Genomic DNA, 27,609 nt, shown 5'->3' with positions numbered 1-27,609 from the left:
ACCATTAGGAGGCTTAAATAAGTGATATAATAAATTTTATGTGTTAGTTTATTCCTAAATTCATTCCCACAGTGTTGAAAGCACCTGAGACTGTGTGTGTAAGAGAGAGAGAGAGAGAAACGTTCAGACAGACAGAGGCGGAGACAGAGATCACACACATTTGGGAGCTGCAGAGTACCATCACACTGCTGTCCTGACTCCACACTCTGACTTGTGACAGGTGCAGATGAAGCTCTCCTGATGTGGTTGCACAGCAGTGAGCCCGAGAGACATCACCGCCTTGGGAGAGACCCAGCAGCACGCACAGTAGGACTGTTCCTACTGGTTGCTCCCTTCCAGGGACATTTATCTAAGGTGCTTGTGAAATGACGATAGTAAAACAGCTTTTATGTGCTTTGTATTCTGCATTTTAAAGTCAAAATAAACATATAAAGTACTGCATACACCTTCAGTTCAGTTCAGTCGCTCAGTCATGTCCGACTCTTTGCGACCCCATGAATCACAGCACGCCAGGCCTCCCTGTCCATCACCAACTCCCGGAGTTCACTCAAACTCATGTCCATTGAGTCGGTGATGTCATCCAGCCATCTCATCCTCTGTCGTCCCCTTCTCCTCCTGCCCCCAATCCCTCCCAGCATCAGAGTCTTTTCCAATGAGTCAACTCTTCACATGAGGTGGCCAAAGTACTGGAGTTTCAGCTTCAGCATCATTCCTTCCAAACAACACCCAGGGCTGAACTCCTTTAGAATGGACTGGTTGGATCTCCTTGCAGTCCAAGGGACTCTCAAGAGTCTTCTCCAACACCACACTTCAAAAGCATCAATTCTTCAGCACTCAGCCTTCTTCACAGTCCAACTCTCACATCCATACATGACCACAGGGAAAACCATAGCCTTGACTAGATGGACCTTTGTTGGCAAAGTAATGTCTCTGCTTTTGAATATGCTGTCTAGGTTGGTCATAACTTTCCTCCCAAGGAGTAAGGGTTTTTTAATTTCATGGCTGCAGTCACATCTGCAGTGATTTTGGAGCCGAAAAAGATAAAGTCTGACACTGTTTCCACATCTATTTCCCATGAAGTGATGGGACATGATGCCATAATCTTCGTTTTCTGAATGTTGAGCTTGAAGCCAACTTTTTGACTCTCTTTCACTTTCATCAAGAGGCTTTTTAGTTCCTCTTCACTTTCTGCCATAAGGGTGGTGTCATCTGCATATCTGAGGGATTGATATTTCTCCCGGCAATCTTGATTCTAGCTTGTGCTTCTTCCAGCCCAGTGTTTCTCATGATGTACTCTGCATATATGTTAAATAAGCAGGGTGACAATATACAGCCTTGATGTACTCCTTTTCCTATTTGGAACCAGTCTGTTGTTCCATGTCCAGTTCTAACTGTTGCTTCCTGACCTGCGTATAGGTTTCTCAAGAGGCAGGTGAGGTGGTCTGGTATTCCCATCTCTTTCAGAATTTTCCACAGTTTATTGTGATCCACACAGTCAAAGGCTTTGGCATAGTCAATAAAGCAGAAATAGATCTTTTTCTGGAACTCTCTTGATTACACCTTAGATCTCAGAAATTTCTCATAGAACTTTTTAAAAATGTAAGATTTGGCAAGGTCATGGGAAGAGCCTGTGCACAGGCAATGGGCCTTGTCATCAGTGCTTTGCACATAAGCTCAATTTTTTTTTTTTTTTTTTTGCATAGAACCAAGCCTGGGTGTTCTTTGGAAGGAATGATGCTAAAGCTGAAACTCCAGTACTTTGGCCACTTCATGTGAAGAATTGACTCATTGGAAAAGACTCTGATGCTGGGAGGGATTAGGGGCAGGAGGAAAAGGGGACGACAGAGGATGAGATGGCTGGATGGCATCACCGACTCGATGGACATGAGTTTGAGTGAACTCCGGGAGTTGGTGATGGACAGGGAGGCCTGGCGTGCTGTGTTTCATGGGGTCTCAAAGAGTCGGACACGACTGAGCGACTGAATTGAACTGAACTGAACTGAACTGAAGATTGAATTAAAGGGTAAACACTGGGAGAAACAAATGTGAGTTAAAATGGATTCAATCTGCACAAAAGCCATACTACTGCTCAAATAATTCCCAACTGCATACTTCGCTTAGACCAGTTAAATATTTAGAAGGTACTCTATAAATGTTTGTTAAATAAACAGACCATAATTATTATGAAATGGATTTAAACCTCATTTCACAAAGCCATGCCACCAACCTGTTTGGCCTGGTCAGAGAGGCCCCTACTCCTGAGTCCCTCCTTTCTCTGATCCCAGCGGCCTCTGACTCAGTAAGAGATGCTCCATCTCTTTCCATGTCACTGGGTGTGGTCCGACCTTCAGAGACAGAGTTGCCTTCAAAATCCAAGGTGATCTGAGTGGGAGAGGGGAAGGGGGAGAATCCAGCCTCTCCGGCACTGTGTGTCTGTGGTTCGGGTAACATGTTTCTGGACCAGTCATCCACCACCTCCTGGAGCCCGTTGACGTGATGGAGGATGTCATCCAGGTGAGGGAAGAGGTCATCCTTCTCCAAGTCCAGAAGGTCCCCGGTGCTGGCGTACAGGTGGGAGCCAGGGACGTTGTCGTAGATGCTGACCCGACTCGCCCTGTGGCAGGACCCCACGAGCCTGGGCTCTCTGGGCCCCGGGCCAGGCTGTCTGCCCAGGGAGATACTCCCGGTCCTCCAACTAGCCCCCTGGCTGCTGTCTGTTGGCGAGAGGCTTTCGATAGAGAGTGCCTTGGGGAAGGTCCCTGGCTTGTGGTCCTTGGGGACGTGTACCACCAAGTTCTCTTGCGAGTGAAACTCGTGTGTGTGGTGGTCCCCCGCGTCCCGCAGTGCTGGCCCCGCCAGCACGTCCAGGTCTTCGAGGTACATGCCCCCGCGCTTGTGGGCCTCCTGGCACCTCCGCTCCTTCAGGCCGGGCGTGCTCCCCCCGCTGCTGCTGTTCTCCGAGGGGCTGCTCTCAGCACCCCACTTGGTGGGGCCAGGAAGCCCGGCACTGCCGGCAGCGGGGGGCGAGTTCTGGAGGTGTCCATTTGGGATCTGGACGCACTGCATGGCCCTGAAGGACTCAGGCTCCTGCTGCGGCACCGGCCCACTGATCACCAGGCCCCCGGGCCGCCCCTTGTGCCTTCCCTGCGCGCCTTTCCCTCGCAGCGTTTCCATGCGTTTCAGGAATGACTTGGCTCTGGCCCGGCTGGGCTTCTCATTCTTTGGGTGCAAAGGGTGCTGGAGCCCGTCTTTGGGGGATGGCAGGAGGCTGTTGCCCACCAGCGTGGCGTCCAGCATGACCGGGCCGTCAGCGCAGTACTGCCCGGGGCCCTCAAAGGCCTCCCGGCCGGCGCCGTGACCACCTGGCTGGCTGCGGCCGTCGCTCCCACCGCTGCTTTCACTGTGAATGGAGCAGACCTCAGGCTCGCTCAGATCCGTGAGGACGCTTTCACTGCTGGTCGTGTTTTTCATCCTAATGTCTCCCGACGACCCATTTCTGTCTCCTCCAGGAAACAGTGTGTGGAGGTCGTCCACGCGAGACCACCGGCGGCTGGTTCTTTGGAAGGTCCATTTGTTGCTGATGCAGAGATCTTCCTCATCGGAGTCGTCACCCTGGAAAACAGCAGCAGGATGCTAATAATGGAAGGGTGGCAGGGGTGGAGAGGGCAGTTAGGGGAGCATGGGCATGGCACCCCTGCCTTGTCCTGCCCTCCCTCTCATGGGTGGACCCTTTTGCTGGTCTCTCCACCATATTTATTGTTCTGGATGCCCTCTTCCTTCCCAGTAGCTGGAAGCTCCCTTCCCAACCCGTCCAGCTCTCTTCCCTTCAGTTTTCCTTCCTTCCTCTCTAAGAAGCTTTGTGGAGTGATTATAGGGGACGTAATTACCATCTGGCTAGACAGGCTAAATATAAAACACCTGCAGTTCTCCCTTTTTGAGTAGAAATTCAATCTTGCCATAGAAGGCACTTACTTCTTTCCTTAAATCTCTTTACGGAGCCCTAGGACCATATTTCTAGCTTTCCTCTTTCGAGCCTCAGAGTCACTAGATCTCAAAGCCAGTACTCCTTAGTCTCCCAGACTTGATTCTTAGCATATGTTCCCATGTAAGTTAACAGCCAAATTATCTCCAAATTCCTGGAAGTGGAAATTTGGGAGCCATTCTAGAGATTCCTGGTGGAGGAAGGTCACATCCCAGCCAGCACCACCGGGCCAGCCTTCTTGTTTTTAATCAGCCCTGGATCCGAGCGCCTTCCTGGGACATGGGTATCTGGGTGCTATGGCCCCACCATTTTGCCCTGTCATACACCTCACACATTTCTCTTACGTCTGGGTTCTGCCTGAATTTGTAGCCCCTGAGACAGGAGAGTCTGGATTCCCTGAATCCAGTTTGTTTATCTTTGCAAATCCCTGGGCCCAGCCCAGCACAGACATATAAATAATTTCCTTTCCAGACGAACTGGATCATCCGTTCCTTCTTTCTCTTCATTATGTGTATTACCAAGATCCAACTCTGAAATGGTTCTCAAATCTGCTCCCTCGTTCATATCTTCACTCTCATTCCCCAGTGTGGGCCCTTGGCACCTCTGGCTGGGTTATTACAGTAAAAACCAGGTCAACTTCCTCTCCATCTAAACGGCTTTCCACAGTGTAATCCAAGTGTGATCACAGGGTTTCCCAGTTTAGACACTTTCCGTTTCCCTTAGCTCTCCAAAGTCTGGGTATGGCATTTTCAACCTGACTTTCAACCTGAAGCTCTTTCAACCTGACTCCAATGTGCTTTTCTTATGTTAGCGGTTCCTCCCCATCTTCCTGCATTCTGCTCCTTGACCTGCAACTAGGCCCAACACCCAGCTCTGTGACAGGATTAAGAGCCTAAACGGTTTATATGGTCCCCTGTCCTTCCCTGATGCCTGACCATTCTTGGGTACTCAGCTTCATGGGTCTCTTTGAAGCCTTCCTGACAGCCCCAAGGCAGTGATTATGCTTCCATTGTGCTCTTGTAGCATTAGGTTTAGATCTTTATTGTAACATTTATTATAATGCTATCTTAATCTCATGTCCCAAGCACCTACTCTCAACTGTTACGGATAAGCTCATCAGGACCAGGGCCTGCGTTTCTGTGTTGTGTTCATATTTATATCCTCCCAGTGTGGAGAAGGCAATGGCAACCCACTCCAGTACTCTTGCCTGGAAAATCCCATGGACGAAGGAGCCTGGTAGGCTACAGTCCATGAGGTCGCAAAGAGTCGGACACGACTAAGCGACTTCACTTTCACTTTTCACTTTAATGTATTGGAGAAGGAAATGGCAACCCACTCCAGTGTTCTTGCCTGGAGAATCCCAGGGACAGCGGAGCCTTGTGGGCTGCCGTCTATGGGGTTGAACAGAGCTGGACACGACTGAAGTGACTTAGCAGCAATGCCGAGCAGAGAGTAACTGCTCTCTTTCTCTCTATGTGTGTATATATAAAAATGTATTAATTGGACTAAGTGTTATTTCACTTTACTTTGGCATCCGGTGCTAAGACCTTGTTGCCAGTGCAAGCAGTACCAGTTAGACTTAGGCGACTGTCTGAAAGTTGCTTACTCTCTCCAAAGTGGATTTCTATCATTTATAAAATGGGACTGAAAATTGGTTCTGCATCATAGGTTTGCTTTGGGGATTACATGAAATAATGCACTGACTAATCCTTCACTGAGGGGTATTTTGCTTATTTGTTATTTTCTCGTGTTTGTTCAGTTGTGTCTGTGATTCCTGTCCATGTAAGATAGACGGCTTATCCATCTTTCTATATATCTGGCATCCACCTGAACTCCTCTGGACATCGCAATATATTATCTTCAAGGAAAAATAAACAGATGCTCAGTCGGTGAATGTGGGATCCTTCCATTCTTATTCCCTGAAAATCTAGGTTCACAGGGATTAGACTAAATGACAAATTTGAACTTTCAAGTATAAGGTGGAAGAAAGTAGAAAACCATGGCAATCACAGAGAATTTCATAGCTGTGGCAGCATGGTGGGAAATTAGCTTTGAGTTTTAAAAAAGCTGCATAAAACTTTAGCGAAAGAGCTTAAAAAGTTGCACAAATGGAAAAAGGGCAAGACTCTAGGATGAAGACTCAAAAATATCCTTTCTTCATAGCATTTTCTACCTCCTCTTTCCCTGTGATGGATACAATAAACCCTGACATCTGAGGGCCATTTAAATATCAGGTACTGTGACAGTTTGGAGGTTGACTTTATTGGATTTTCATGTCATATTTCAGGAAGCTAGGAGAAGTTGATATTAAGTAAACATTCTGAAAAAAACTTTTAGCAAATAGTTTCTGAGAAGGCAAAAGAAGGATATGCTTTTAAAGAAAATACAGATATTTTAAAATAGAAACTACAACATTGAGTGTTGGCTCCAATGAGCCCTCTAAAGCAATCCCAAACTTGGTTACTGATGCTAGCAAACCACATACTAGTTGGAGAAGGACTTCTTTATGTTGATTTAGAAAAGATGCCAAGCCGGGCACTGCGGGCTAGGGATGGAAAGCCCGCTCCTGTCTGCTGGGCTCTAAGAGCTTATTATACTGGCTCTGGGCAAAAAGAGATATTTACAACCCAACCAAGGCATGTGAAAAAGTGGTAAACTCCTGGGGAAAAAGGCAAACAGTTCAGGGAAATTTTGCAGTATTTAGATGGTTTGAACCAAAACAAACAAACAAAAATCAAAGCAATAAAAAACAAAAATAAAACAGAGAGAAAAGGAAAAGATATCTATCTTCTTTAGTATGCAATTATCAGAGTACATCCAGAGGGTACTGACATGATTCTGTGTCTGTTTTTTCCCACTGGTGCAGGATCTTTGAAACTGATAGTGACATACAATAAGGAATACATTCTTTAGTTATAAGTGGGTACTAGAGATGCAAGGTAAAACACCATAAATATAATGAACACTGTGTATGTTATATATGAAAGTTGTTAAGTAAGTCCTAAGAGTTCTTATCACAAGGAAAAACATTTTTTTCTTCTTCTATTCTTTAGTATTGTATCTCTGGGATGATAGATATTCACTAAACCTACTGCGGTAGTCATGATGTATGTCAGTCAAATCATGTTGCACACTTTAAACTGATACAGTGCTATATGTCAATTATACCTCAATAAAACTGAAGAAGGAAAAAAGGAAGCAATACAGCACTGATAATAGTATATGGAACATACTAAGTGCTCAAAACAGGTTAGCTATTCATTAAAAAGAAAAAATTCCAGCACAACTCAAGGCACATACACAAATTACACTAAAGCTAAATAAATAAACAAATACATAAATTTATGCTATCACAGTTATCTTTATCCTCTGATATTTTATATTCTAGTTTAGTCCATTTCATCTTTTTTTTTTTTGATGTTGTTTGCAACCCACCAGATTCATCTGATAACCTACCAATGGGCCTTGATTCACAGCATGAAAAACACCACAGTTTTAGTTTTTTATACACTCATGGCCCAGCAGATGGTCAGGGACATAGCAGACTCTCTGATAATAAACGTAAGGTGTACTCCTTAGGAGATGATCAGATTTCTTTCTTTCTTTTTTTTTGAGGCTAAACACAAATAGTTTGTGATTATTTAGAAATGCAAAATGGAAACCTCTAGGAGTCAGATGTTTTTATGAGAAAAATACACACCAAACTAACTTTATTCTGTTATCTCAACGATTTAGTAAACCAGGGAAATAGTAGGGACACGGTGTGTCTGGATTTCAGCCAGGAACTGACAAAAGGCCAAGACACCAAACTGCTGGAGGCTACAGAGCATTTTGTGAGTAGCTGGTTGAGTAACTCCACCAGAGACGGTGATGGAAAGACTGAAAGCAAATGATAGAGGACACCTTCAGGCTGTGTCCATTTTAAGAGTAAGTTGAATGAGTCCGAAGGATTCATGTTTTTAAACTGTGAAGATGGCACAGATTATTCACTAGCTGATCTTTTTTGTTGCTGTTTATTTATTTTTAATTGGAGGATGACTGCTTTACAATGTTGTGTTAGTTTCTGCTGTGCACTGAAGTGAATCAGCTGTAAGTATACGTATGTCTTCTCACTTCTGGACCTCCCTTCCACCCCGCCCCCATCCCATCCATTCAGGTCTCACTAAGTGATCTTAAGCAAGGCACTCACTCTAAGACTCAATTTTCTCAGCTGTAAAATGGAAATGATAACAACCCACATCTGGCACGGTTTGCCAGTAGAATCAAATGAGATTATATGTGAAAATGCCAGATAAATCTTAAAGTGCAAGATGAAACTAATTATTGTTGTTAGAGAATACTGATTTGAGATGCATAACGATCTTAACAGAATTGAAGGATGGCCTGTGTAATAACATGAAATTTCATGAAGTTAAACATGAAGAACTTAACTTCACAAATCTATTATAGGATGTGTGAGATGGAACAGTCTTCTTTCCTATCAATAGTCTTGAGAGTTGTAGCAGATTTAGGCTTAATATGAGTTAACCATGTAATGTGGTAACCAAACCAAGACATCCACCTTAGGATATCTGATCAAAAGCATGGATCTCAACACTTGGGACATGCAGCCCCATTGTATTCTGCACCGGTAACATACGTTAGGAACAACGGGCCACTGCTTAAGGCGCACAGGGAATGGGACATATTTCCAGAGTAGAGTAATCAAGTTGGCCAGTGATTTAGACATCACAACCTTCTATGAAGGATGATTGAAAGGGGTAATGGTTTGGTTTAGAGAAAAGGAATTCGAGAACAGTACAAACTCAAAGTGTGGTCAAGGGGCTGACAGTCCCCTAACCAGTCTTCAGTGAGGTGAGTTCAGACACTAAGAGTAAGTATTAAAACCATTTGTCACTATTTAGCATGGCTGTGCTATCCAAGCTCATGATCACTACACTTGTCTTACTAAACGGGGTTGAGACCAGCTTGTGTGTTGGGCTCACAAAGTCCATGTTACATGTGACATTTCAAGATCAGTTTATCTAGCATAACCCAAAGTGTATAATGTACAGGATCCATTGTTTTACAGAAAGACTACTGTGGAAACTAGATAGTGACTGTGGATTAAAGATGAATTTTGACAATATAGCATCACTTACTTCATTTTGGTAAAAGTAAAAAAGAATAGCCAAAGCTTTAAAAAATTACTTTAAAAACCTCTTTATTTTTATTTTTTTTTAATGTGTATCATTTTTAAAGTCATTATTGAACTTGTTACAATATTGTTTTTGTTTTATGTTTTGTTTTTTTTTGGCTGCAAAGCATGTGGGATCTTAGCTTCCTGACCAGGGATCAAGCCTGCACCCTCCCAATTTGGAAGGCAGAGTCTTAATCACTGGACTGTCAGGTAAGCCCCACTCAACATATTCTGTGAGACCGGCTTCTTTATGATGGTTAATATTAAAACAAAGAAGCACACGAGATACACATTTTCGCCTGTGAGTGGTTTCTGTCAATCAAACCTAAATTTGATAACAAACAGAAAACTCACCATGGGGAATACTCATAGTCATAGTGTTTGATTGAAATGTGTGTATAGACATTTAATATGGGGAATTGGTATTTCAAAGTAAACTTTTTATTTAGTTCTGACAGCTGAACAACAGAAAAAAAGTTGCAAATGCAATCGTGATTCTTCATATTAATTGCCTAAGTGTACACTTTTAGTAAAAATATAAACAATTTTTGTAATTCTTTTCTGTTATATTTGTTCCAGTTATATTTATTGGAATGCAATTTTGTATCTGCAAAGTCTAATAAAACATTTAGTCTTGTATTTTCTCTAGTACAATTATTAGAGATTATCTAATGATTGTATCATTCATATTTCTAGTATTATTCATGTTTCTAATAATTGTTTTGTAATGAATTTTACAAAAGTATCTTGGTCAGTGGCAGGCTGGGAAGTTTTTAAAAAAATCAATCATTCACTGTAGACAGTTTAAGAAACTCTGTTCTAGACTGAACAGAGGTCAGAAAACTTTCTGTAAAGGGCCAGATAGTAAATATTAGAACATTAAAACTACTCAACTCTGCCTTTGCAGCCAAAAGGATGGGTGTGGCTTTATTCCAGTACAACTTTCTTTACTAAAGCAGGAGCAGTAGCTTGCTGAGCTCTGGTCTGGACAGAGAAGAAATCCATATTCTGTGCCTCTCCAGAGAGAAGAGTTACATCAAGTCAGCTATTATATGAAAGACTTCCAGTAGTTAGGAAAAAATAAATTGCCTTGCATTTTAATGAACTCAAGTCTAGATGTTTATAAACAGAGGCTGAGTGAATTATTGGATGCTCTGAAAGTAAATCCTGTGCTGGAGAGGAGGTTGGAAAAGATGAGTGAAGAGCTCCTCTCACTCAAAGATCCAGGTTCAAGGATATTCACACATAACATTCTTTAATGTAAGATGTACTACTTTCCAGTCGAGGGAATGAGGGAATGAAATGTAACTTCTCTCATTTGCTCTGCTGTTTGGAGCTGCCAGGTGGTGTCTTATTTGATGGGACATTTGAGGTTATGAAAGGCAATGAAGGGGGGGGAGGGTGCAGGCGGAGGCTGAGACCGGGCCCCCTCACAACAGCTGCAGCTCCTTTGAAATGCCCACGGCATCCAGGCCATGAGATGCTGGCTGCAACGTGGCGATTAGTCATGGTTTCTGTGTTGCTTTCCACCTTGCGGTCATGATTTCAGAGAGCTTTATTAAAACTGTGACTTTAACCAGGACCTTCTTTGGAAGCCGCTCGTCCTGCCTCAGGAAATCTTGCGTAGGAGTCCTGTGTGTGTACGCATCTCTCTCTTTCCTCATTTAACAGAGATCCTTATTGGAGTCTTCAGTCTCTGACTTTAACTTTGAATAGAGCCCACATCACATTAACACTGACTGTAATGAGGAGATTTCAGTGTTGTCATAAAGCAAGTCTGAATTCTGTAGGACATAACGAAGGAACAGTTTTCTGAGAAAGAGTAGCTTTGCATGTGCCTTGGCATTTTTAATTTAGAGGAAACTTCAAACTTCTTTTGGCTTTTTCTAAGAAAGTGAGAATAGTCATAGCTGAAATTAATATATGCTTCAGAGACAAATGTCAAAAACACACTGCAAAGGGAAGGATTTTGTCTTTTTTAAACAAAATTTGACCATCTCTTTACACTGGAAACGAGCTCATAAGAGGTGGCTACTCCACAAGTACATGGAAATTTAGATGTGTATCTTCCATGAAAGTTGACTGGGGCTGAGTGGCTGAGCCCTCCTGCTCAGAAGCACGGCCCTGCCACTTGCAGCATTGCAAGGGGAGGAGCCTGAGGCCAAAGGTGGGCAATGGCTGGGTCCTCAGGCTCTCAGAAATGCAGGGGTTTAGTAAGTCTTTCAGTGAGATGCATGGCCAAGATTGAGGGCACGCTACCTGCTTCTCATGGGGAAAGTAATCTTGAATCTTTAGACGACTGCTTTTCTCTTCTGCAAAGTGGTAAGGTGTGATTTCAGTTGTCTTGGTGCTTTACAAGTGAGTGGTATTTGATGTACAAGGAAAGTGCACGCCTACCTAAGTATGAATGAGGCTTCACCATTGTCATCAATTTGTGGATTTTGTTTTGTTTTTTCTCCCATCTTGGGTCAACCCACCAAACTCTTCAGAATTAAACAAAATCAGGTGAGAACCAAATTCAAAGCAGAGCAGTGAAATTCATGACTCTTTTACCATGAGAGAGCCAAAGATAAATTTCCATGAAGACATTAAATAAATTGTGGACTTGAGTACAAAAAGCAAGAAATATCCCTCTTCTAAAACAATAAAAACACCTAATTGTATATATTGCTGAGGAAGCCCTTCCGGGTCTCAGGCTGAGGGCCAGAAGCTCATGACAATACATTTCTGAATCTCTCTCAAGGGCCAAGAGGGGCAGAACAACTGGGTTCAGATCCTGCCTGTGCCGTTTCTGAGTGGCTCTGGGCAAGTTACTTGGCTTCCCTGTCCTTCGATCTCTGCATCTATGACGTGGGGTTAGTGATGAGCAGTGGTACCTGCTGTGGAGTGGGCACTGTGGGCACCTGCTCATCACACCACAGAGTGCTAAGAAGCACACACAGCCTTCCTGAAGCTCTGGAGGGAGAAGCATGACTGTGTTCCCGGGTGGTGAAGCCATTTGGGGATGACATTCTGGGGAATTAAACATGTCTGGGCCTCTGCAGATTAGAGGTGAGCATTATATTTCTGTTTCTTGGATTGATTAAAATAGGGACAAGCCCAGAGGAAATGCTACTGTCTTTTTTTTTTTTCTGCCAAACAAACTAATTCCACAGTTGGTTGAAGCTCTTGCGGTGCTTGGTTCTCAAGTTTTACTTTCTACTTCTGATCATTTATCCTAGTTCTAGTCTGTATTCAGTTTTTTTTTTTTTGCAATAAAATAAAGGATTGGCCAAAGCTCCAATACTCTGGCCACCTGATGTGAGAGCCAATTCATTGGAAAAGACCCTGATGCTGGGAAAGACTGAAGGCAAAAGGAGAAGGGGGTGACAGAGGTTGAGTTGATTGGACGGTATCACTGACTCAATGGACATGAGTTTGAGCAAACTCCGGGAGATAGTGAAGGACACGGAAGCCTGGCGTGCTGCAGTCCATGGTGCTATGGAGAATTGGACACAACTGAGAGACTGAACAACGACAAAGGGCTGGTCTGTGACTTGTGTCAGGAGCAGATCATAGGGACATGTGCCACCACCGGGGTCTCCTATGTAGTTGCTTAGACCACAGCCCCCAATATGCATCACGGCTAAGATTCGTGAGCAGGTGGAGACCACTCACTGGATTTATTTATTTCAAAATTCAGGCCACAAGTCCCTACATTACAATGTGGAAAGCCCTGTTTTATTCAAGTGCCTGCATCCATGGGGCCCACAGCTAAGTAGGGCTATAACAGTATATGCCACCACAGCCAACATAAGGCATAAATTAAGAACATCAGAAAGCCGAAGGGACCAATTCACAGCAGAGCTTCTGTGAAGGTAACATGGCCTAATGCATGTTATTCAAGCCTGTCCCACATGTGGGTTTTGAAATGCTGGTGATAAAGGGAAGAATTCAATCACACCACTTGGTTGAAAACAAATCGTATTGTTAGTCCTTGGCATTTGTGTTTGTGATACATAGCAGCTACGGATCTGCACTGGCAGCTGGACAGACAGCCACACAGGCGTGGCTGCGCTTGGTTTAATAAGAACCATGTGTTACAACCAAAACAACATCTGACCTTCCTGCTTCAAACAGTGTGTGTACTTCTCAAGGGCTCTATTCAGCCAGACAGCTGTTGGGACGTTTATTCCCACATTTTTCATTTTTCTTTGACCCGGACAAATTGCCCATGTTTTAATATATTCTCTGGATATCGTTTTTCACCATTTTACCTCCTTAGCTTGAACCTGTGGTTCCTAGCTCAAACCCCAAATTGTTATGAAGGTGAGGTCAACCAAAATTCATTTGTGCTTTTTTTTGGGTGTTATTTTAGAGCAGAAATTCAGGCTAAAGTTATTTTTAAAGATTTGGTTACTCGGGAGTGACTTAAAAATCCACGGGCTGTAATGACTTCTCTGTGTAGACCAGAATAAAGATCACTTTCTTACAACTCAGGGATGTTTTCTCTGCTTCTTCAAAATATAGTGCGGCTTGACTTGTTACATACAGAAGATGTGAAATGAAAGAAGTAGCTAGCGATTTTAATTCTGAGTTTCCTAAAAGGATCAATTCAGTGAGAAAGAGAGGTCTTTCAGCACAGTGGTTATGGGCCTCAGTTCTGGAGTCAGACACACCTGAAGTTGAAACCCTGCTCCTCCACCAGCTAATAGATCACAGGCAAGGGACTTAGCCAGTTCAGGTTTTATTTTCCTTCTCTAGAAAACAGAGACCCTCTGCCACAATGCATGAAATGCCATGACATAGCTTGTGGAAAATAGTTGAGTGCTCAATAAAGTATAACTTTGTTTCAGAACTGAAATCGCCAGCCTTACTCCTACAGAGGGAAAAATGCCTGCAAAGTCCTATAAGAGAGAGGCAGTGTAGTGACTCAGAAACTGAAGGATGTTCCTTGTGACTAGAGAAAAGGGCAAGGGGTGAGAATGCAGAGATGGGGCGAGTTCTGAATCCTCTTGTTACCCTCTCCCTCCACCTGCTCAACCATGATGAAATGAACCAGCCTGACAATGAACACATCCTGAACTGCACTTGAAATAAAATGCCATAGGAAAGAATGAAGCAGAAGACACCTGGCATGACTCACCCCATAGATTCTGGTCTGCATTCTCTTAATCTACAAATCACTGGAGAATTTGAGTCTAATATGGAGTGGATATTTACAGCTAAACAAACTTCTGAAAGATTATCATAAACAAGGCATTTTACGTTTGTATGCAAACCTTGTGATCAAAACTAAAGCAAAGTGAAACAGATGTTAGCCTAGGTTCCTATTGGGCTTATTCATGATGCTTATGATAAGATGAGGTATTTGGAGAATAAACACATAGACGGTCAGTCATTTCAGATTTTTGGTTAGGTTTGTGTTGTTTTTAATTTGTGAATGCAGCTTGTCCTGCTGGTACAACCATGGTCTTAGTAAGGTGTAGTAAGTTGTACCTACCTTTTTCCTTTGGAAGTTCACATCAAGTTTCATTGAGGCACACTTGTTCAACGTATTTAGTCGTCTAAAAAGAAATAAAAATGTGATCATTGCTATCACTAATGAACCTAAATCTTTCCAGTTTGATGAGTCTCATCGGTTGCCAGTGAAGCTGAAAGTGCAGAAACAACCAATCACATCCCAAGAAAGGACTCTACCAAGAGATGGTACATGATAAAGGGTTCCCTTTTGTTCTCCAGCCTCCAGACCTGACAGGACCTTCCATGAAGCTTACCAATCCCTGCTGCTTCCCTTTCCATCATTCTTGGAACCCATGGGAAGTAATTTTAAGCCATATTTTCACCAGCCCCTCATTTCATCTGCCACTTTGACCTCCTCTCCAGCCTATCCTGCTAATTCCCAGATTTGGATCAACTCAACCATCTCTCTTCTCTCTTGCTCTTGTGTATGTATAATGGGAAAAGAACTCACATTATAGTGCGGAATTATATATGCCATGAACTGAATTGTGTCCTCCCCATACTCACAGTTTGAAGCTCTAAACCCCAATGTGATTGTGTTTGGAATACGAAATGATTAAGGTTAAATGAAGTCATAAGGTAGAGCCTTAATCCAGTAGAATTAATGTCTTTAAAGGAAGAGGCTGATTCAATGGACAGGAACTTGGGCAAACTCTGGGAGATGGTGAGGGACAGGGAAGCCTGGCATGCTTCAGTCCATGGGGCTACAAAAAGTCAGACACGACTTGGTGACTGAACAAAGGATGAGACACCAGAGCACTCCCTCCCTCCCTCTCAATCAGCCATGGGAGGACACGGCAAGAAGGTGGCTATCTGCAAGCTAGGAAGAGAGTCCTCACCAGAAACCAAACCTCACTGGCACCTTGATCTTGGACTTTCCAGCCTCCAGAACTGTGAGAAAATAAACTTCTGTTGTTTAAGGCACCCAGTCTGTGGTATTTTGTTTTAGCAGTCTGTGATGACTAGTACATAGCAATAATTACATTTTGAAATTCTCCCTCAGCTGGGCTCCTCAAACTGCTACCCAGCGTTTATTTAATTTTTTTTTCTCTCTATAGGCATTCATTCTCAGATCATGAAAAATATCACAGTTCCTCAACAGACCATTGCTAGTCAGCTTAAGTCATTAATTATTTTAACAGTTCTTTCCTTCATCATAAGAAATATTCATATTCTTTTTAAAAAATATTTTTCTTTATTTATTTGACTGTATGGTATGCAAACTCTCAGTCGTAGCATGAGGGATCTAGTTCCCTGACTAGGGATTGAACCCAGGTTCCCAGCATTGGGAGCGTGGAGTCTTAGCCACTGTACCACCAGGGAAGCCCAAGATGTTCGTACTCTTTTTCAAAACTAACCCTTTATCATGTGTTTGACTATAACATCCACCACATCATCTGGGTTCTTTTTACTCTGCACAGGAATAAAGGGATATCAGCTCTTAAAATAAACTAGATTCTGATGATGGTTATCTTCTTTCTCTAGCCTGGACACCCGACCTGAGCTCCAGAGCTACATTTTAAGCTACTCACTAGTCTCATTCATCTGGGGGGTCCTCCTGGCCCTTCAAACTCACCGATGAAAACGGAACTCACTGTATTCTCTTCAAAACCTGTTTTTCCTGTTTAAAGTCTTGTCTTGATTAACAGCATCACCAGTAAGTCAAGTCACCCAAGCTAGAAAACAGTCATCTTGCCTGTTAATTAGACCTCCACGATGTCTTTGAATTTTGCCTCTTCTGGGTCGTATTCAGTCCCTTCTCATCTTTTACTTCGAGTCAGGAGACAGACAGCCTGTTAAACTGGTTTCACTAATGCTTCACACTGAAACTAGTTCTTTTTGTCAGTTTCTTATCGTGATATTTACTTAAAATATTTAATAACTATCCTCATTTTCAGCCATCTCCAGCTTACCCACTTATTAGTCATTCATTAGTGTCAACTATGACAGGCAGTTATGGACTAGAAGCTGATCACCTAGTCTGAAGCTATCTTCTGCAGGTCCTTTGCTCCTGTACCTGACAGCCAGTTCCAAATGTGTTAAGGTCTCTACCTAAGAACTAAAAATGTTATTTGAGGTGCATTATGTACAGTTGATCTTTGAACAACATAGGTTTGAACAGTGTGGGTTCACTCAAACACACATTTTTTTTTCAATAAATATACTGGAGGGACTTTTGCGGTGGTCCAGAGGCTAAGACTCCATGCTCCCAATGCAGGGGGCCCAGGTTCGATCCCTGGTCAGGGAACGAGATCTTACATGTCACAACTAAAGATCTTGCATGCTGCAACTAAGATCTGGTGGAGCCAAATGAATAAACAAATAGGAATTGTTTTTTTGAGATCTGCAGTATATTGAAAAAAGCTTGCAGACGAACCAACACAGTACTGAAGTAGAAGAACAATGTTGGAGAATTGACACTACCCAACTTTTAGACTTACCAAAAAGCTATAGTAATCAAGACAGTATGATAGTGGTGAAAGAAGAGACAAATCATCAGTGGAATAGAATACAGAGCCCAGAAATAGACCCACACAAATATAGCTAACTAATCTTTGACAAAGGAGTAAAGGCAACACAATGGAGAAGAGATAGGTTTTCAACAAACAACGCTGAAAAAACTGTATATCCACATGCAGAAAAAAGTCAGTCTAGACACAGATCTTATATGCATCACATAAATTAACTCAAAACAGATCACAGATCTAAATGTAAGCACAAAACTGTAACACTCCCAGAAGATAACATAGGAGAATATCTAAATGACCTTAGGTTTAGTGATAACTTTCTAGATACAGCTTCAAAGGCATAATCTATGAAATAAATACTTGATAAATTGGATTTCATTAAATTAAAAACTTCTGCTCTGTGAAAGACACTGTCCAATGTATGAAAGGATATGCCATAGATGTGGAGAAAATATTCATAAAAATCACATCTGATAAAGGACTGTTATCTAAAAAATACAAAAAACAACTCTTAAAATCAAAATAATAAAACAATCCAATTAAAAAAAAAAACAGACAAAAATCAGGATACCTCACCAAAACAAGATACACTGGTCACAAATAAGCATATGAAAAATGCTCCACATCATACATCATTACAAACTTGCAAATTAAAACAACCGTGAGATACCATGACATACCTATTAGAATGACACCATTCTAAAACACTGATATTACCAAACGCAGGCCAGGATGAGGAATGACAGAAACTCTCATTCACTGCTGGTGGGAGTGCGAAATGGTACAGCCCCTTTGGAAGACAGTTGGCAGTTTCTTATAAAACTAAACATCTTCTTACTATACATTCCAGTAGTTGCACTCCTAGCTATTTGCTCAAAGAGTTGAAAACTTATTGCACACAAAAACTTGCACAGGAATTATATTTTAATCCATAAAGATAAATATTGTATTTCTAAAGGACATATATACTTAAAATATAAAACAATGTGACCAAACTTCTGCAGCCAACATGTCCACAATAGCAATGGGTGTGAGGTGCTACTGCACAGGGATGTTTATAGCAGCTTTATTCATAATTGCCAAGACTTGAAAGTGACCAAGAGGTTCTTCAGTAGGTGAACCGATAAACTGTGGTACATCCAGACAATGGAATGTTATTCAGTGCTAAAGAAATGAGCCATCAACCCATAAAGGGACAGGGAGGAACCTTAAATGCATATTACCAAATGGAAGGAGCCAGTCTGAAAGGCTACATACTATATGATTCCAACTATATGGCATTCTGAAAGAGGCAAAACAGTAAAAAGATCAATCAGTATAGGGACAGTAAAAAGATCAGTGGTTACTATTGGTTAGGAGGGAGAGAGGAATCACAGGATGGACAGAAAGGGTAGAGGATTGTTAGAGCAGTGAAACATTCTCTATGATACTATAATGGTGGATACACGACACTATACATTTGTCAAAACCCATAAAATGTATAAGACTGAGGGTGAAGCCTAATGCAAACTATAGACTTTGGGTGACAATGATGTGTCAATGCAGGTTCACAGCTGTGAGGTGTCACTTGGGTGGGGGATGTTAATGGTGGGAGAGGCTGTGTATATGTGGGGACAGGTGGCAGATGAGAACTCCCCATACTTTGTGCTTAATTTTGCTGTGTATCTAAAACTTCTCTAAAAATAAAACCTATTATTTAAAAATGTAATCTTTGTTTTATTCATTTAAAAGTCATTTTATTTCTTGGAGTTTGAAATTACTGATGTAAAGTGATCTGCATTTCTTTTGCTCTGAATCTACTTTCTTATTAGTACTCAATTCTATCTACAAAATTGTCATGATTAAGGACATCTCAGAAATTCTGGATATAGTTTCAAATATCATATGCACAACTATTCAGTTCTTCCTCTCACGACGGATACGTTTATCCAATCATCATGCCATATACTTTAAATAACTTACAATTTTATTTGTCAGTTATACCTCAATAAAGCTGAAAAAACCCAACTGATTTTTTAAGCTGGGAACAAACGACAAAGAGGGAAAACATTCTTTATGGTGATCTGAGACTAGGCAGACATTCCCAGCATGGTGTAGCATCAGTCTGTATTTATCTTCTATAATGTAAACAATGGCTAGACTCTCCAAAAATACAAAATGGATAAAACACACACCCTGGAGAGATGGAGATGCCTCTTTAAGGACTGGCTGCTTCAGGTAAAAGAACATGTCATGTAACAGAAGGATTCACAGCCCTTTATCAAAATCACCATGAATTCTGCTATGACTATAGCCAGGCTGCATTTAGGACAAATATTAGCATCAGTATTTGCTTCCCTCAAACTTAATGATGGGGCTTCCTAGGTGATTCAGTGGTTAAGAATCAGTGTTAAGTTCAGAATCAGTGTTAAGTTCAGAATCAGTGTTAAGTGAATCAGTGTTAAGCCAATGCAGGAGACGCGGGTTCCATCCCTGGGTCGGGAAGATCCCCTGGAGGAAGCAGTGGCAACCCACTCCTATAATCTTGCCTGGGAAATCCCACGGACAGAGGAGCCTGGAGGGCTACAGTCCCTGAGGTCGCAAAGAATTGGACAGATTGAGCAACTAAACAACAAACAACAAAAACCACTTAATGATAAGTAACATAAAACCCTTCAGAAAACCTGAGTCAGTCTGTCACTGGTGGCCTGGAAAACTATCCCTGCATGAACAGGAATTATAAAATGTGTTTTCTTTGCTGCATGAACAGTGTGTCTTCCACTGGATTAGAGCCTCTTTTGAGAGGAACCATAATTTATTCTTCTAATCCACCTAAAACCTAGCGGGAAATTTTATACATGATAGTCTCTGTGGGTTTTTCTTTTAAACTGAACATACTTTGTTTACATTGGTCCAATCAGCGGCTGGCTTCAGTCACAATAGACCTTGTGTACTCAGAAGAGCAGAATTATTCTCCCCACTGAATATGACAGGCTGAGAGCCGCACCTCATTTGCATCTCTGACGCCCAGCACAGGCACTGGTTCAGAGAGAATCCACTGGGTAAATGTTTGCTAAGGAAATACTAGAACCTGGCAGGCTCTGGGGACCGACTGGCCTGATCTCTTTTATTTTCAAATGAGGAGACCAAGGCTCTGAGAGAAAACACTTGCTCAGGGGCACCATGCATCAGCTAGACAGCTGGACTTCGCCCTGGCCAGAGATTTCTCCGCTCCAGCCTCCTCAAGGAGGACCCAGGAGACCTGGGAGATGACAGCCTATGTCCTGGACCTTGCACAGGCTGGTCAATAAATGACAGTTTCCTTCCCCTCGCTACGTTTTCCATGGAAAGAGGAAACCCATGACGCATATTGAAGCTGTGCAGTTTGTGCTTTGGGCAAACTGGATTTACGTGTTGACACAAGCAAAGCAGTTTGACCCTTTCAGATGGACCGCCCGCAATGTCCATGGCTACCAGAACCTGGTAATTTCTACTGTTGTCTTCAGAAGGGTTCATACATTAGTAAAGGAGAAACAGTCAGAAGTCTCATTTTAAAAGTGAAACTTGAAGTTCTGGAGGGAAAGTCAACAGGAAGAGAAGAAGCTGAGATACGACCATCTGACAGTGGGCAGCACGTTCCAGGAACAAGTCGAGGGGCTGGGAATGCAGAGGTGACCAGATGTGGTCCCTGTCCGTGGGGATCTCACACTCCTGAGTGGGATATAAATATGATGAACAAAAGGAAAAGCAATTAACTCTCAGGACGCAGAAGGACAAAGCCTCCCGGAGGAGGCAGTATTTGAGCAAGGCGATAAAGGACTGGGAGAAATTCACTGCGCAGATGAAAAGGACTATAGGCAAAGCCAGCAGTCATTAACTGGAGCACTCTAGTCTCGGAACTGCAAGGATGTGAGCAGGAATCACCGGTGGGATGGGCAGGTGTCGGATCACGAAGAACCAAAATGAAGATGTTAGAGCAATCTGCAGCAAAGGGGAGCTACTGAAGGAGTTAGGAGAGTAATGTAATGCCACTGCATGCTGGAGACAAAACTGGGGGCAGGATGGAGACGGAACTGCAAAAGAGCGGGTGGAAGACAGTTAACAGTTTAGGTGAGAGATGGCAAAGAGGAGCAGAGGGGAGTGGGAGCAGATGAAGACTTGGCCACTGACGTAGAAGCGTGGGGGCTGGGGAGAAATAGAGGGTGACTTCTGGGTTTCAGGCTTTTGTCAATGTGTCTGTGTCAATTAACAGGGAAAACCATGAAGTAGGGAGGGGCCAGGAACTGGGATTCAGGGAAGAGACATGAGGTCATGTTGGGATGCCTTGTGACATCCAGACCCACTTCAGAATGATCAGCAAGTAGAGGATATACACAGAGGATACATAGTTATTACACCAATCTTCCAGGGAGGATTCAGTGCCCTGGAAACTGCTGTGCTCAAGGCCTGGGTGGAGCAGGAGGAGCTGGGCTGGGGGAAGGTGTAGTCAGAGATATTGGAGGTCAATGGAATCAGCTCAAAGTGGTCCTGGAAGCCACAGAAGGAGCATTACAGAGAGAAGGGTGCAGTTGGTTCATTGTATCAGGTATTTAAGAGTAAGTGATACAAAACATAAGATATGCCTCTTGGGTTAGCAGTCTTCGCAGGCAGCGGCTTTGGAGAAGCCTGAGTAGAGGGCTGAGCTGTGAGTGATTGCCATGCAGAAGTGTAGCTCTGGAGGAGAGAGATTTAGGGCATTTGAGGAGAAAATGAATAATTGATTGCCACACAATATCCTCTCACAGGTAGAAGCGTTAGAATAATTTGTGAACTGACAGGTTATTTTCTTCCAGGTTCCAATGCAATTTAACAAACATGTATTGAATTCCTGCCTGGCACATGGCCGCCGAGCACCGGGAGCCCATGATGTACCGAATGAGATGTGGTTCCTAGCAGTGAGCACTGTGGAGCCTGGAGGGCGTCCCTCGCCTCCCCAGCTGAACACACGTGGCAGTGGGGCCAGCAAGCAGCGAGCTGTGCCCGGGCTGCCCTGACTGACGGGACACCCGGGAGGGGAAGGAGGGAAAGGCAGGCAGGGTGCTTGCTGGGGGCGTGGGCACCAGAGCGAGATGGGGAGGGTGGTCGGGGCCCCGTCTGAGCGGTGTCCCACGCGGTGACTGTGACAGAGCCTGGGAGACACGGAGAGGCCCTCTGCACTTGGCGCATATACGGGAGCAGTGGCGCCCTTCTCTTCTCTTAGATGCACGTTTTACCTTTAAACCACCAGACTCTAGACTGCTCAGGAGGTCTTCCATGCTGACTTAATGGTCAGCTTCCTGGGCTATTTTTCTAATATTCCTGCCAAAAGCTCAAGAGGAATAACAGGCAGGGGTGTGGGTTCATCTCTGACGTGCGATTCTGATGAAAGCTGCAGCCTGAACTTCTCACCCTCCTCGCCAGGGTCAGAGATGAAAGGTCTCCAGCCCGGTCTGCTGAGGGGTGCCCTGGGCGTGGCCCTCAGAGCTGGTTGAGAACAAGTCACCTGGTCCAGGGCTCAGAGGTGAGCGCCCCTGGGAGCAGCGGCTCCTCCTTGCGGGGCCTGGGAAAGGTCCCCTGTCTGTCTGGGGGCTCACAGAACAGGCTCTGCAGAGCAGGGTGGAGAGCTCTGCCACACACATGTGTCTGGTGTGTTCTCAGCCAGGGCGAGGTTTTTCAAATACCACAGGCCATCCAGCGGCACAGCTTTCTGGTGTCTAAGGGGAAAGAAAGGTGTCATCGGAAGTCGCAAGGGGCTGTCGCCAGGCCACAGCTGAGCCAGGGGAGGCCACGCCTCCCCCTTGCTGAGCTGTTCACTCTGGCTGTTCTTCTAGCAAATGGCCCTGGGGCAGCAGAAATGCTGGCTCCTCTTCCAGCCCATAACCCCACAAACTGGCCCTGGATATCAGCGGAGGTGTGTGAGAGGGATGGTAAAGCGTGGACTGATCTTGCTAGATGATGTCGTTCAAGGGGGAGAGGATGTACATGTGGCACTGTATGAGCTGCATAATATATGTTTTTAATTGACTTACAGTTGACAGACAACATCAGATAAGCTTAAGGTATATGACATAATGATTTGATACTTGAAATGATCATCATAATAAGTTTAACGTCCATCATCACACATAATTACTATCTTTGTTTTCCTGTGATGAGAATTCTTACACACAGAAGTCGCTCAGTCGTGTCCGACTCTTTGTGACCCCATGGATTGTAGCCCACCAGGCTCCTCGGTCCATGGGATTTTCTAGGCATGAATACTGGAGCGGGTTGCTGTCTACTCTTTCAGCAACTTTCAAATATGCAATACAGTATTGTTAACTATAGTCACCATGCCGTACATTGCATCCCCAGAAAATAATCTGAAATCAGTAATAGCCTCTAATGACGAGAGTTTTGCGGAAGTTTTCCCTCCACAAACTGATCGGGGACATCAGCCACAGTGGCCCACAGGTAAAGAGCTAAAAACAAAAGAAGAGGGGCCGCACAGGTGGTGCTGGGGCAAAGAATCTACCTGCCGATGCAGGAGACGCAAGAGATGTGAGTTCCACCCCTGGGTCGGGAAGATCCCCGGGAGGAGGAAATGGCAACTCACTCCAGTACTCTTGTCTGGAAAATCCCATGCACAGAGGAGCCTGGCGGGTGACAGTCCATGGAGTCACAAGCAGCCAGGCACGACTGAGCGACTAAGCACACGAAAACAAAAGAACAGGTTTTCTTGGACTTCTTCAGTTTGTGGATTTCAAAGTTTAAACTCACGTATGCCTGTACTAGAGAAGTCAGATGGGGTGTCCTTAGCTTTTTAACTTTTCACAAAAATTGCATCTAATCCAGATAAAATTTTTCCAGTGAGAATTAGGCCGGGTTGAAGCAAAGGTCATACCAGAGATTTCCGAGAAAACTGAAAGAAAGAAAACCCCCTGGGGGCGGGGGGGAACTGGGTGGGAAGAAACATTCACTCCCAGGCGCCTAGGGGCGCCTCTTGGCTCCTCCCCTACCGGCCCTATAGACGTGGGGTCCCCCTTGGTCAGCCCCGGTCCTCTTCTCCTCTCTTTACTGTCTCACTCTCAGGGCCTCATGCCTTTCGTGCATGGATGACACTGCATCTCTGTCCCAAGCTGAGGGCCTGTCCAGCTCCAGACCCACATGCCCGGCTGCACACTCGACACCTTCACTGGCACCTCCAGGCGCCTCAGCTCAGCACCCCTTCCCCCACCTCAAACCCTGGCTGGACTCCTCTCGTTTCTCTCCTCGGCTGTTTCCTGACTCAAGGAAAGGCGTCACCACCACACAGCTGCTCACGCCTGGAGGAATCTGGTGCCCCTGAACTCCGAGCAACAGCAATAATAACAGTACCTGATATTCATAGGTTCCGGTGAGAATAAAATGAAGTCAAGGTCAAGAACTTAGTATGCTAGTCAGTGCACAGTAAACACTCCCAAAATGACAGCCATGGTCATCTATTTTTTATGTGGCAAAGCAAAGCATTTTTAAAAAATATTGCTAATGTTTTTACAGAATACAATACAAATAGCTAAACACACATATAGAGAGACAGATATAAACTCCTTCTTTAGCCCTGCTGTTCTACTTTGTAGCTTCTTGGGTGTTCTTCCTAAAGTTATTTTGAGTAGGTGGTTGGAAAAGTTTATATAAGAGAACATTAAAAAATATAAAGATCAATTTTTAATATAAATTTTTACACTTATATATGAAATCCCTACCTTTGACCTTTCTATATCTGTACTTGTCTTGGCCACCCTCATTCTGTATAGACTACCTTGGTGTGAGGTTTGTGATGGAAAGTGGGGGTGGGGATGAAGATGCCTTTTCTGCACATTAAATTAGCCAAATAAAAGAAACAAAAGTGAAAGTTCAAAATAACCACATCAAAATTTCATGTGTTCTTGTCTGGGTAATTCCTACTGGCCTTTTAGGGTCATTTTTCCAGGAAGCTCTCTCTAAAATGCTCTCGCCCTTAGCTCTCCTGCACCTGTACTTACAGTGATCACACCATTTGTCCACATAAGTCAGAGTTTACTCAACTCTCCACCTAGGTACTATGGGCATTTGGGGACAGATAATTCCTTGTGGTGGTGGGTACACTGTGCCTTGTGGGAGGGAGCAGCATGTCTGGCCTCCACTCATTAGATGCCAGTAGTATCACCACAGTTGTGACAAGCAAAAATATCCCCAGGCCTGAAGACAGGATCAAATGCTGCCCCCACTTCGGACTGAGAACCACAGCACTGGACTGAGACTTCAGGTGGAAATTCTGTCTTATTTGTCTCCATAGCAAATAAGGTCCTCAAGACACAGCCTTGATGAAGTGACCCTTAAGGAAGAGATGACACAGTGCCACTACTCTCCACAGTGAATAAGTTCTAAACTCTTCACAAGAGAACAGAGTGTGCTCTAAACTCTTACTGTAATTATTATTATTTTTACAAGTTGAGGTCCATGATGGTACAAATGCAACCAGAATTTCTAACCCTGGGACTTACAAGTTAAATTCGGAAAAATCACAAGGCAACATAGACATCTTGGGAAGAATTACCTTTAAAGGAAGAAATTAAAAAACAAAACAAAAAACACTCCAAATCGTGTTTCACAAAAAGACCTAAGCTTTCTTTGGAAAATGCCAGAATCAGCCTGTGTGGCTTTGAATCCTAGCACTGCTATTTACGAGCCATAAATGGGCAAGTTATTTCATACCTCTGTGCCTCTATTTCCTCATTTGTAAGATGGGAATGATATTACAGCCTATCTTATAAGATTATTATGGGAATGTAATGAGTAAATATTTATAAAATGCTTAGAGGAGTGCTTGCCAAGCACTTTGTGGCTTATTTATTTATTTACACTTTGGCTGCTTTGGGTGCTCAGACGCGAGGGCTTCTCTTGTGGAGCTCAGGCTCTAGAGGGTGTGGGCCCCATTGTTGCAATGCACAGGCTTAGCTGCTCTGAGCTATGTGGGATCTTAGTTCCTCGATCTGGAGTTGAACCTATCTATTGCGATGGAAGGAAGATTCTTAACCACTGGACTACCAAGGAATTCTCCAGCACTTTGTGTTTTGAAGAAATGAAATCACTGCTTATTGGGATTTGTATTTAACTTATAGAGTTAGAATTTCAAAGGTGGAAGTGACCGTGAATATTATGTAATCATCTATATCCTTCTCCCCATGATTTGTCTGTGGTTTCAGTTCAGGTAGTCGTCATAAATTATTATGTGTCATAACACACAATATGGGTTTCCCTGGTGGCTCAGATGGTAAAGGATCTGCCTGCAATGCAAGAGACCTGAGTTCGATCCCTGAGTAGGGATCTCCTGGAGAAGGGAAAGGCTACACACTCCAGTATTCTAGGCTGGAGAATCCCCACGGACAGAGGAGCCTAGTGGGCTACAGTCCATGGGGTCACAAGGAGTCAGACATGACTGAGCGACTAAGCACAGCACAGAAACACAATATATAAAATATTGTACATTTTATATGATATTCTTAAAGAGAAAATTTTAAAGTACATTACCAATTTTCATAAAAACTACCATTATTTAAAATTATTAATGTTATTTAATTGACTCAAATCAAATGGCATGGCTTTGTGTGTAGAGGTAAACTGTAACAATCATTTTTGTTGCCACTCTCTGGCACAGTTTCCCTTGTCTCACATGATATGCATTGCCATTAGATGTTCTTTTAAACGCAAAGGGCAGTGACAGATGAACTGTAACCTTAGTCAATTCCATATCTTCATGAAACAGCACTGAGCAAGATGAATGCCTTTGTTTTATACATGTTATAATCAGTATTTATTAACAGCATAAGTTAGGCAGATCTAACATTAAATTATAAATTCAGAGATCATCTTGGGCATCAAAGCTCTATGTTATTAACAGCAATCTGAACAAATACCCCAAACCAAAATGCTAACAGAACATCCTACCTCTGGAAAATCTCATTTGGGAGCTTTTGTGTGCTGCAGTTTGCCTTAAAGGTGACAAACCTTGCAAGGTATTGCGATACCTTGGCTATGCCTACATTCTGATACTGTTACAGTTTCCATTAGCTCATCCAGCTATTTTAGATTTGCAATTAGCTTTTCATTACTCACAAGGGAAATTATTTTTCAATTAAAAATTCAATCAAAAACCATAAAAACAGAATTATAATGTGGTTGCTAAGACAGCAGAGACTGCACTACTATTCTGACTGGCAGTAACAGATATTTACAGACTCCTCTGCGCACTGGTGCTGGCAGAGTTGCAGAAGCAATGGTGAGGGCTGATCACCATTCTGGAGGTTCACACCTTCACTAAAGACAGCAAACCTGCCTGGTTTCCAAGACCTGCAAATGAGAGCCACACACCCACATGTACCCCGTCAGGCATGAGCCCTCCCTGTCAGCAACGTTCTTGCTACCATCCACAATTTTTTTTATAAATCTATAAAAGGCTAACACTTCTCAACAACTCTCAA

General features: G+C 43.4%; 1 protein-coding gene across 1 annotated transcript in view; it reads right to left on the bottom strand.

Moving 5' to 3' along the window:
- STARD13 (StAR related lipid transfer domain containing 13) overlaps nt 1–27,609 on the bottom strand; it is a 167,375-nt gene that overhangs the window by 23,014 nt on the left and 116,752 nt on the right. Inside the window, exons 4-5 of the mRNA XM_052650353.1 lie at nt 14,644–14,707; nt 2,228–3,612 (exon numbers count right to left, since the gene is read on the bottom strand). Of these exons, the coding sequence (XP_052506313.1) occupies nt 2,228–3,612; nt 14,644–14,707 (1,449 nt within the window). The remainder of the gene's footprint in view (nt 1–2,227; nt 3,613–14,643; nt 14,708–27,609) is intronic.

Source organism: Budorcas taxicolor, chromosome 12 (assembly GCF_023091745.1).
Source record: "Budorcas taxicolor isolate Tak-1 chromosome 12, Takin1.1, whole genome shotgun sequence".
Taxonomy (NCBI): domain Eukaryota; kingdom Metazoa; phylum Chordata; class Mammalia; order Artiodactyla; family Bovidae; genus Budorcas; species Budorcas taxicolor.
The sequence above is the reverse complement of the archived record's forward strand: the minus strand, read 5'-3'. Positions and strand labels throughout refer to the sequence as shown.